This window comes from Dendrobates tinctorius, unplaced genomic scaffold (assembly GCF_039654945.1).
Source record: "Dendrobates tinctorius isolate UK_male_01 unplaced genomic scaffold, ASM3965494v1 ptg000222l, whole genome shotgun sequence".
Taxonomy (NCBI): Eukaryota; Metazoa; Chordata; class Amphibia; order Anura; family Dendrobatidae; genus Dendrobates; species Dendrobates tinctorius.
Genome location: NW_027361889.1, coordinates 2395572 through 2408148, shown reverse-complemented (window position 1 = coordinate 2408148; position 12577 = coordinate 2395572). Strand labels below are relative to the sequence as shown.

The window sequence follows — 12577 nt, the reverse complement described above, 5'->3', positions numbered from 1 at the left end:
ATTCCAAGTGCGTTGAAATTGCAAAAAAGTGCAATCCCACACTTGATTTTGTTTGGCTTTTTACTAGGTTCACTAAATGCTAAAACTGACCAGCCATTATGATTCTCCAGGTCATTTCGAGCTCATAGCCACCAAACATGTCTAGGTTCTTTTTTATCTAAGTGGTGAAAACAAAATTCCAAACTTTGCTAAAAAAAAAAAAAAATTGTGGCATTTTCCGATACCCGTAGCGTCTCCATTTTTCATGATCTTGGGTTGGGTGAGGACTTATTTTTGGCATGCCGAGCTGACGTTTTTAATTATACCATTTTGATCCAATGTCGCGGCGACCAAAAAAACGTAATTCTGGCGTTTGACTTATTTTTCTCGCTCCGCTGATTGAGATTGGGTTAATTCCTTTTTTATTGATAGATCGGGCGATTCTGAACGTGGCGATACCAAATATGTGTATGTTTGATTTTATTTTTATTGTTTTGAATGGGGTGAAAGGCGGGTGATTTGACCTTTTATATTTTTTTCTATTTTTAAAAACATTTTCTTTTTACTTTTGGCATGATTCAATAGTCTCCATGGGAGACTAGAAGCTGCCACTACCCGATCGGCTCTGTTACATAGAGGCGATGATCAGATCGCCTCTGTATAACAGATTTATTCACTTGCTATGAGCGCCGACCACTGGGTGGCGCTCACAGCAAGCCGGCACTGACAGCCATAGAGGTCTCCAGGAGACCTCTGGCTGTCATGCCAACACACTGGTGACCCGCGATCATGGAGGTCACCGGTGAACATATTTCCGGCGCGATTGCTGGAAGCGCTTGTTAAATGCCACTGTCAGAGTTTGACAGCAGCATAACAGGTTAATAGCTGCGGGTGGATCGCGATTCCACCCGCGGCTATTGCGGGCACATGTTACCTATTCAAAACAGTTGACGTGTCCTAAGAAAGATGTGGGCTCACCACCAGAGCCCATATCAAAGGGAGGGAGTCCAACATCGGCGTAAATGTACGCCCGATGTCGAAAAGGGGTTAAGGGGTATGTGCACACTACGTCTTTTTCAGATGATTTTGCTCTGTAAACCATTTGGAAAAAATGCCAAATAAGTGCTTAAAAGAATGAACAAATGCAATGCAGTGTAAAAACAGCTTGCTGTGCATATGTTCAGAATTTTCAGCTTTTTCTCTCTTTTACTTTCCAGAGAGGACAAGCTGTTAAAAGATTAAGTGGTCTATGCTTAAGTTTATTGAATACAAATTAAATAAAATTGGCAAAAGATAATGGAAAAATGACAGAAAAGAAGCAGAAAAAGTCGCTTCAGGACAAAAGTCACTGAGGTATTTTGAAGAGTCTAAATTTGTTGGCTAAAGACATCATGTGCACATGTCCCTGAACATAATAGCTAAAGGCACCCATACAGATTATGTTAAAGGGGTGTTCCAAAACACAAATTAATTTTCACCATAAATGCCTATCTATTTAATGGCATAATCTAATATATATTCTAATATACTTTCATTAAAAAGTCCCCATCCTTCCCTAACTACACTATCTAACTGCTTTATTTGTTTTGTTTTTTTTAACTACTTCCTTTTTGATGATGCTTCATATAAGGATCCCAGTGGATGCTGGGGTACTAAAACGAGGTATCATCAGGGGCAGAGGCTGCGGTCACTGGCGCAGCCTCTGCCTCCTCCCTGAAATGAAGTGTCATCTATGACACTTGTTTCAGGAGCTAGGCTGGTCCTGCACAATGTGCACTGTACGATGTGCACAATGACAGTGCGCTCTGTTGTCAGCTCATTACTTCTGAACGGAGCCAGCCAGAGACTGCACAAACATTGTGCACATTGAACAGTGACAGAGCAGGGACTAGTCCAGCTCCTGATACAAAGGTACAGACCACCCCTTTAAAATTGGCCAAACCAGACGAAATCTACGGATTTTGTGCATGAATACCTCCGGCTAATGATTTTCAGGGGAGATCAGAATCTTGCGTGTCCGATTTTGGACTGTTGATCCTTTTTTTCTGTAACAGATAAGTCACCACCAGAGATGTCTGGTAGAAGCTCTCTCATAGAGAACATAGGACTGCTCAGAATCGGAATATGGGAGAATCAGGCAAGACTGGATAGTCAAACACTTGATTGGCTAATAAGTATATCGCTTCATTCAGATGACTATTTTCAGTCCGAAACCCTGACCTTATAATGATCAAGTATCGAGTCTAATAAATTAAAAATTACTACATCTACTGGACTTCATCACCAGAACCACCAACAGTTCATTACTACATCACCAGAACCACCATCAGTACATGACTACATTACCAGAACCACCGTCAGTACAGGAATACAGCACCAGGACCACCATACTGCCCCACCTCCATAGGGACTCCTTTTATACTGCCCATCTCCATAGGGATCCCTTTTTACTGCCCCATTTACATAGGGTCTCCCTTATACTGCCCCATCTCCACAAGGACCATCATATACAGCCCATCTCCATAGGGACCCCCTTGTACTGCCCCATCTCCAAAGTTCACCTATACAGCAGATACTGAGAACACCCCCCTCCTTACTGCCTCATATTCATAAGCACCCCAACCCTAGATATGCTGTTCAAATTTCATAGGTAAGTCCCCTCACCCATGCTGTCTTCTCTTGGGCAGGGAGCTGATCCCGGAAGTACTGGCGCTTGCATATTCATTTGTATTTGCGTCTTTGTAGACATGAATACAAGTGAATGAGAAGAACTTCCACCACTCTCCTCCCTTGGTGAAGATGCCGATTCGGTTTAGGGGGAAAGAGGAAAGGAATTGTTGTTTGTTTATTTATACACATGGCAGGCTGGTGCTGCCGGATGCAACCCACCACCGGACCTCCAGTGCCTAGTGGAAAATACGGGCCAGTTGGAATGTCAGTTTAGGTGGATGGCCATGTCTTGGAAAGGTTTTAGTTGTGTCATACTCCTTTTATTTTTAGATAAAGATTGAACAGTGCTCCATGACATGTTCAGAGCTTGGACTATTTTTTTTTCATAACCTAAACCTGCTTTACTCTTCTCCACAACTTTATCCCTGACCTGTCTGGTGTGTTCCTTGGTTCTCTTGATCCTCTTTGATCCCTAATGTTCTCAAACAAACCTTTGAGGCCTTCACAGAACAGCTGTAGTTATACTGAGTACAAATTACGCAATTTACTAATTATGCGACTTCTGGAGGCAAGTGGCAATTCAGGATTTTTGTTAGGGGTATCAGACTACAAGGAGGCTGAATACAAATTCACATTACAATTTTCAGATTTATGTTTTTAAAATACTTAGAAAACCATGTATGATTTCCTTTACACTTCACAAATACTACTTTGTGTTGGTATGTAAAAAAAAAATCCAATTGAAATACGCTTAAGTTTGTGGGCGTGACGTGAAAAAATGTGGAAAAGGTCACATTTATGACTACTTTTTCAAGGCACTGTAGGTAATTATACACATAAGCCCCTAGATTTTCTATTGAATCTATCCACCACTGTGCTCATGATCTTGGATAAGCTGAGCACTTTTGCCTCTTGGGTTGATTGATCTGAGGATCAGTTCTATCAAACATAGGTATAGTGTATCTGTCATTTCAGATGACTTTTCAGATTAAGCCACCCAGAGTATACATGAGGAATAACACTATATCTGGTCATCGCATGACTTGTGTCCTGCCTTTTTCACAAGCTTTCCTCCTTGCAGTCTTCATCTCTAATTTTCAGTTGTTTCTGAGTTAGTAGATTGAACCTAGCTGCTATATCTTCCATACATAACACACTGAACCATGAAGGATTCCTGCTTTTCTGTATATATGTAGCACAGGCTCAGATGCAGCAGCAGCTTGGAAGACATTTGACAGCACTACTGTGCAGTGTAGCTGTGAATACTACACTGGGATGAGATAAGATATTTTTAATAGAAAGTAGCAGCAGATCTGTGGATTTTTTTTACTTCCTTCTCTCTCTCACTCACTCTGTTCCATCCCCTTCCCATCTTCATAGACTTCAATAGGCAGCTGTAGTCTGTCCCTCAGTTACTTTGCCTTGTTTTGTCCAAGACAGATTTTCATAGTATTCATAGTTTTTTTTTTCACACAGAATGATGATTTGAGGAGACAGGAAAAAAGTGGCTTATAATGAGATAAATAATTATATTTTTTGATAAGATATATTAAAGTTTCTTATGTTCACTTGCATTATTGATTTATGCAAAAATTGTAGATTATATATGAGATTAGTTATTCACTATTATGAATTGTGATTCATATACTTTTTTTACTTTCTAATTTAGGTCTGTTAAAAAGGAAGTGTACTTTGAACAAACTTTACGTAGATAAATAGTATATGATATTGTAAAAAAAACTTTGGATTATATAATCTCGGAAAGTTCAGCTTCTTTCTCCACTTATCAGCCTCTTCTTTCCCTATCCCCACCCCTGAACTTACCCCCACTCTGGAAAAACAGCTCATCTCACACTCCGGAGTGGAGGAATGAGGAAACAAGCAGATGGAGACACAGAAAGATCGTGCTGAGCTTCCTAACAAGTTTTTTTTTACATCATCCTTGAGCTGTATTCACATCTACACAGCTCAGTGCTGCTGTATATTGTCCCCTACGTTGCTCCTGCTTCTCTCTGTGTGCTATGCAGTGTATGGGAGAGATAAAACCAGCTAATCTACCCTTCCACCTCAGAATCAATTGCAAATTAAGAGACTGAGCATGCAGAGGGTGAAACAGGTGAAAATGCAGGGTACAAGTCATATAATCATCAGAGGCAATGATAGCCTTAATGCACACAGGACTGCTTATTCTTGAAAGTAACCTGAAAATACAGTTACCCTGTTAGTATTTTTGGTCTATGGATGTGAACAAGAATGCCCCTGTTTACTGACAACAAGCAGATATATTGAAAACGATGACATCTAACACACAGTAAAATTTGAAGGATGTTTTATTATACGCTTATAAAACTTTAAGAAAAACTGTAAAAAAAAAAAAAAAAAAGATCCACAATCACATACACATAGAGAGCACATAACTTACAGGCACTTGGTGCAATTACTAATACAGCAATCCATATCAAGCTGATCCGCGCAATCTCTGATTCCATCCATACGACTGTCATTGTCTTCATTGCAAAGAGATTTTAGCAGAGCCTGCAGATTAAATAAAAATAATCAGATGTCAAAGTCATATCGAGACAAGTTCCTTATCAGACACTCTCCAAATAACTTAGCTGCACCCTGATGAAATGGGAGTTTGTATCTGATTATTGTACAATGCCTAAAAGAGACACTTTTCAGAAGGCAAGTCATGAGAAAAAGCTCTGAGGCAGCAAAGATAGTTCAGCTCTGAAGCCTATACAAGTGTGAACGCAGCTCTACGGTCTAATACAGGCTATAATGCAGAATTTACCTTCCATGTAAGAAGAAAAGGGGACAGCAGTGTGCAATAGGCTCACCTTTTATATAAATATACTGCCATATTCCTATAGTACTCAGATATTCTTCACCATGCATACATATGCCCTTACAGTGTTTGCTCCTTTTGTCCTCACTCTCCTTCGCTATCCCCAAACCCCAGCAGCCTCTAACCAAATAATCATCTCCCCTTCCCTATTTCCTCCCCACCTGACCTCCTCTGCTGAACTGCTCCTCAACCTCAAATCTGTCCGAATGAAACATAAAACAAGCTGCCCACGCTCCTTCTCCCATCTGCTCTCCCTTTCTCTGCTTCTCCTCACTGCTGGCAACATATCTCCCAATCCTGGACCCCCACAGCTCTCACCCCCCCACTACTTCCCCTTCCTACCGCTCCCTATCTAATAAGAACTACCACAATATTTCCATCTTAAAACATATGCCATTGACACCCAACCCCCTGCTCCCTCTCTCGGGAGCACTTTGGAATGCCCGCTCCATATGCAATAAGCTCCATGTGATTCATGACCTCTTTCTCCCAATCTTGCCTTCCTCGGCCTCACAGAAACATGGCTGACACCCTCTGACACTGCCTCCCCTGCTGCGCTGTGTTACGGCGGCCTCCACTTTACCCACACTCCTCGCCCTGGCAACAGACACGGTGGAGGAGTGGGTCTTCTCCTTTCTTCCAACTGCACCTTCAACCCAATCCCACCTCTTCCCTCCCTAATCCTCCCCTCTTTTGAAGTCCACTCTGTCCGCATCTACTCTACCTCCAACCTCCAAGTGGCCGTCATATACCGACCTCCAGGCCCGACCACTGCCTTCATTGACCAATTCTTTACCTGGCTTCTTCATTTTCTTTCAACTGACACCCTCACTATCATCATGGGTGACGTCAACCCCACTGATACCCTTCAGTCAGCAGCCTCCAAACTCCTGCCCCTTCATCCTTTGGACTTACTCAGTGGTCCTCCTCAGCCACCCACACAGATGGACACACATTAGACCTGGTCTTTCTAACTTCACTAACTCCCCTCTTCCTCTATCTGGCCATCATCTGCTCACTTTCTCATCCCTGTCCTCCTCACCTGGCACCCATGTCCAGCAACACGCACACCCCCGCAAAAACCTTGCACACCTAGACACCCACGCGCTCTCTGACTCTATTCTACCACTGGCATCCATATCCTCACTCCATGACACAGACGGTGCCACTGCTTTCTACAATGCCACTCTCGCATCAGCTATTGACACGTTTGCCCCTCTCGTTCATGGCAGAATGCGACGTATCAACAGACAACCCTGGCACAATAACACCACTAAAAAGCTCCGGCAAGTGTCCAGGATTGCAGAGCTACGCTGGAAGAAAACAAATTCGCAAGATAACTTCACCACATTCAAACAGGCAACACTCGATTTCAAATCTGCCCTCACCTCTGCTAAACAGGCCTACTTCACAACCCTCGTATCTTCCCTATCTTACAACCCAAAACAGTTATTCAAAACTTTTAACTCCCTCCTCCGCCCACCACTGCCTCCTCCAACCTCCCTCATCTCTGCCGAGGACTTTGCCACACACTTCAAAAACAAGATTGACCAAACAAGGCAAGTCTTCACTCAACCACCACAACCCCTTTGTATACCAGACCAATGCCCAAACCCCATAACCTCACTCTCCAACATCATTGAAGGGGAGCTTAATTGCCTCTTCTTCAAATCGCACCTCACAACCTGTGCACTTGACCCCATCCCATCCCACCTCTTCCCCAACCTCACCACCACACTTATCCCATCCCTAACCCACCTCTTCAACCTATCACTAATGTCCGGTACCTTCCCTTCTGCTTTCAAGCATGCCACAATCACGCCTATCCTTAAAAAGCCAACCCTCGACCCAACCGCTATGTCCAGCTATCGCCCAATATCATTGCTTCCATTCGCTTCCAAACTCCTGGAACAGCACATCCACGCTGAACTTTCCTCCCACATATCATCTAACTTGCTCTTTGAAAATCTACAATCTGGTTTCCGCCCCCAGCATTACACTGAGACAGCCCTGACCAAAATTACTAACGACCTACTTACAGCCAAATCAAATGGACAATACTCTATACTCCTGCTTCTAGACCTGTCCTCTGCATTTGACACAGTTGACCACTGCCTCCTACTACAGATCCTCTCCTCCTTCGGCATCAAAGGCCTTGCCCTATCGTGGATCTAGTCATACCGTTTCAACCGCACATTCAACATCTCCCACACCACTTCCTGATCCCAACCTCTCTCGGTTGGAGTCCCCCAAGGCTCTGTTTTAGGACCACTACTCTTCTCAATCTATACACTTGGTCTGGGGCAACTCATAAAGTCCCACGGATTCCACTACCACCTTTATGCTGATGACACTCAGATCTACCTCTCTGGCCCAGACGTCACCTCTCTGCTGTCCAGAATCCCAGAGTGTCTATCAGCCATATCCTCCTCTCGCTTCCTCAAACTCAATGTAGACAAATCTGAACTCATCATCTTTCCTCCATCTCACAGATCTTCCTTACCCAACCTAGCTATAACAATTAATGACATCACACTTTCCCCAGTACCAGAAGTCCGCTGCCTCGGAGTAACCTTTGACTCTGCCCTGTCCTTCAAACCGCACATCCAAGCTCTTTCTACCTCCTGTCGCCTCCAGTTCAAAAATATTTCCAGAATCCGTCCTTTCCTCAACCCTCAATCTACTAAAATGCTTGTGCATGCCCTCATCATCTCCCGCCTCGACTACTGCAACATCCTTTTCTGTGGTCTCCCTGCTAACACCCTCGCACCTCTCCAGTCCATCCTTAACTCTGCCGCCTGACTAATTCATCTCTCTCCTCGCTACTACTCCGCTTCTCACCTCTGCAAATCTCTTCACTGGCTCCCATTCCCTCAGCTTATCAAGGTCAAATTACTAATACTGACCTACAAAGCCATCTATAACCTGTCTCCCCCATATGTCTCTGAACTAATCTCCCGATACCTTCCCCTCATGTAATCTCCGGTCCTCCCAAGACCTCCTTCTCTCCTCCACACTTATTCGCTCCTCACCCAACCGCCTCCAAGACTTCTCCCGAATAGCCACTATTCTCTGGAATTCTTTGCCCCAACAAGTCCGACTATCAACCACATTTGGATCCTTCAGACGGAACCTGAAAACCCACCTGTTCAAGAAAGCCTACAGCCTGCAATGACCCCGATACCTCCTTCTCTCTCACCACTACCGGAGATATCACCTCAACCAACACCGGAACTGCTGCAACCCACCAGCCTACTGTCTCCTTCCCCACCATCCTGTAGCATATAAGCCCAAAAGGGCAGGGTCCTCTCTCCCCTCTGTATCAGTCTGTCATTGTTAGTTTGTTTACTGTAAGTGATATCTGTAATTTGTATGTAACCCCTTCTCATGTACAGCATCATGGAATCAATGGTGCTATATAAATAAATAATAATAATATATAGCTATTTAGAGTGCCCAGATAAATAGCTCCACACAGTGCTCAGGTAAATAGCTACATACAGTGCCCAGATAAATTGCTCCATACAGTGCCCAACTTACTAGCTCCATACTGTGCCCCTATAAAAAGATACACACAGTGCCCAGATAAATAGCTCCATTTAGTGCCCAGATAAATAGCTCCATACACTGCCAGGTAAAAAAAAAAATCCATACAATACCCACATAGCTTCATGCAGTGCCCAAATAAATTTCTCCATACAGTGCCCACATAAATAGCTCCAAACAGTGCCCAGATAAATAGCTCCATACAGTGACCAGATAAACAGTCCCACACAGTGCCCATGTAAATAGTTACACATACTGTCCAGATAAATAGCTTCACAGTGCCCAGATAAATAGCTCCATACAGTGCCCAGATAAATTGCGCCATACAGTAGCCAGATAAATAGCTCCACACACTGCCCAGATAAATAGCTCCATTTAGTGCCCAGATAAATAGCTCCATACACTACCAGGTAAAAAAAAAATCCATACAATGCCCACATAAATAGCTTTATACAGTGCCCAAATAAATTGCTCCATACAGTGCCCACATAAATAGCTCCAAACAGTGCCCAGATAAATAGCTCCATACAGTGCCAAGATAAATAGCTCCATACAGTGACCAGATAAACAGTCCCACACAGTGCACATATAAATAGTTACACAGTGTCCAGATAAATAGCTCCACACACTGCCCAGATAAATAGCTCCATACACTGCCCAGATAAATAGCTCCATACACTGCCAGGTAAAAAAAAAAAATCCATACAATGCCCACATAAATAGCTTCATACAGTGCCCAAATAAATTGCTCCATACAGTGCCCACATAAATAGCTCCAAACAGTGCCCAGATAAATAGCTCCATACAGTGCCAAGATAAACAGTCCCACACAGTGCCCATATAAATAGTTACACATAGTGTCCAGATAAATAGCTCCACACACTGCCCAGATAAATAGCTCCATACAGTGCCAAGATAAATAGCTCCATACAGTGACCAGATAAACAGTCCTACACAGTGCCCATATAAATAGTTACACATAGTGTCCAGATAAATAGCTCCACACACTGCCGAGATAAATAGCTCCACACACTGCCCAGATAAATAGCTCCATTTAGTGCCCAGATAAATAGCTCCATACACTGCCAGGTAAAAAAAAAAATCCATACAATGCCCACATAAATAGCTTCATACAGTGCCCAAATAAATTGCTCCATACAGTGCCCACATAAATAGCTCCAAACAGTGCCCAGATAAATAGCTCCATACAGTGCCAAGATAAATAGCTCAATACAGTGACCAGATAAACAGTCCCACACAGTGCCCATATAAATAGTTACACAGTGTCCAGATAAATAGCTCCACACACTGCCCAGATAAATAGCTCCACACACTGCCCAGATAAATAGCTCCACACAGTGCCCAGATAAATAGCTCCATACAGTGCCCAGATAAATAGCTCCATACAGTGCCCAGATAAATATCGCCATACAATACACAGATCAATAGCTTACACATTGCTTCTCACAGACCATACTTTCACATACATTTGGTTATGATTAGAAACTCGTGACCGCTTTCTCCCAGTAACAGCATCACTCTTGCTGGTGTTTAGCGCCTGTAAGATCTTATGCCTTTCGGAAAACTTTTGTCTGCCTGCTCAATTCAATGTAAAAAGAACAAAACAAACGAACCCCACTTTTTTTTAACTTTTCTGGTCCATCATTCTGTCTCTGGCGCTGCTCCAGTGATTGTGTATAGGCTGCACCGGTGATGTTACAGTATGTCGACAGTGCTGCAGCCAATCACTGAGCTCAACGCTCTGCAATATATAAATGGAAAAAACTGCCGAGATCAATGATTGGCTGCAGTGCTGTCAATGTGATGTCACTGCTACATCCACATAAGAGAGCCTGTGGTGGAGGCATCTTTATCTTTTCAGAATAATATGTTTTAGGGGTGGTGTGTATGTTTGGAGCGGGCGTAGGAGCTGAGCCTGCCCCATACCTGGCAGATACCGGCTGGGTTGTACAGCCAACACCTTCCTCTAACAGTTGCAGCTGGAGTTAGCTGCATCTGTAATATATATATATATATATATATATATATATATATAATCCATAAGGCAAACGCAGTAAAGAAAAAAAATAGAAACGCCAATATTGTGGGGGTTTTTTTGGATTGCAGTGCCTCCGGCTTAAAATGCGGTAGAAACAGATCAAAAGTTATGGCTCTTGGAAGGAGGGGAGGAAAGAAGAGCGCAAACATTGATATTGGATGCATCATTAAGGGGTTAATGATGTATAACAACTTAACCCTATTTAAGTGAATTTTGTATTTTTTTTATTTCCTTAAAATGTTTAAGCCCAGCATTACATTGTAATCTTTTTAATGTTTTTTTTCAAGTCCTGCAAAAATAATAAATATTTCCTTCCCGAAGCACACACTCCTAATTCCTCTTCGAGTTCTGCGGAATTAATGTCCGTGTTGACTTGTACACGTCATACGACCATCTGTTTCTTATTGGGTTTTTTTTTTACCCGTTGTTGTATTGACTTTAACCCTATATGAGTACAAGACCTTTTCTATGAAACTGTTAGGGACGGCGGAACGCACTAAATATAAATAGGAAGTGCGTTCGCCGCCTGGGGTCCACCGTGCAGTAGGTGTAACAACCGCTGCTGAGTAATGGCGGACTCGCTATATGGCGGTATACTGCGCTCAGGTTAAACGTCACCCGAGGTGCGCAGAGCGGACTCTGTTAAACTCACAGGGGCCCTAAAGCATAAACGCCGAGCCTGTTAGCTTCACAGGTCTCAGCTGGTGTGCACACACAGTATATGGTCACAGGACACGGCCCAAGGCAGAGGTCGGTGTCCGTCTTGACCTACCGTGAGTGCGGCGTCGCTACCGCGGATGCCGCTAAGTGCTGCTAACTGCGGCGTGGCGGTAACTACTGCTGCTGTACGACAGTGCCGTGAGGCATCACACTATGGCGTATGGCTTGCCACTGACTGGCGCTGACTATCTCTCTAGTTCCCTATCCACATGCGTAATATCAGAGGGAAGGGATTTTATAATGAGTCAGTCACCAGAATCATACATCCGTCACCATTCACACATAGCAAGTATAATTTATACTAGCGCATGTGCCTTTTACAGCCATGCGCTTCCAGGACCTTCCAGACCTCTGAGATGGGCCAGTCAGATCAGGAAAAGGACCTGAGCACGTGACCCCCGATCTCCACTGGGAGATTGCCTCGTGGGCATGCCCAGTAGCGCGGCGAGAAGACAGCCTCTGGAGTGGTTTCCTACAAAGCAGGCTGCGCTACCATTGCTGGTCCAGAGGTAGCAGCAACATCCAGACCCAGAGAGCTGGTCTGAGCAGGGCGCCTGGATCGCTGAGATTGCTGTGCAGGTCCCTGAGCGGTCGGAAAGGAATGGGAGACTGCTGGATGTATGGCTCTGGATTCCCGCTGTGCAGCTGCAGGAACCTGACGCCTCACATGCCCCCCCCCTCTGAGCCTTGCTGCGATCAGGAGTGGAGCGTGGATGTTCTCCACTGGCTCCCAGGTCTGGGCCGCTGGACCATGA

At 44.0% G+C, this 12577-nt stretch overlaps 1 protein-coding gene across 1 annotated transcript in view; it reads right to left on the bottom strand.

The window, feature by feature from the left end:
- Window positions 1-12577, bottom strand: part of IL4R (interleukin 4 receptor) — a 59030-nt gene that overhangs the window by 22078 nt on the left and 24375 nt on the right. The window contains exon 2 of the mRNA XM_073555179.1: window positions 5072-5184. Within this exon, the coding sequence (XP_073411280.1) occupies window positions 5072-5162 (91 nt within the window). The 5' untranslated portion in view covers window positions 5163-5184. The remainder of the gene's footprint in view (window positions 1-5071; window positions 5185-12577) is intronic.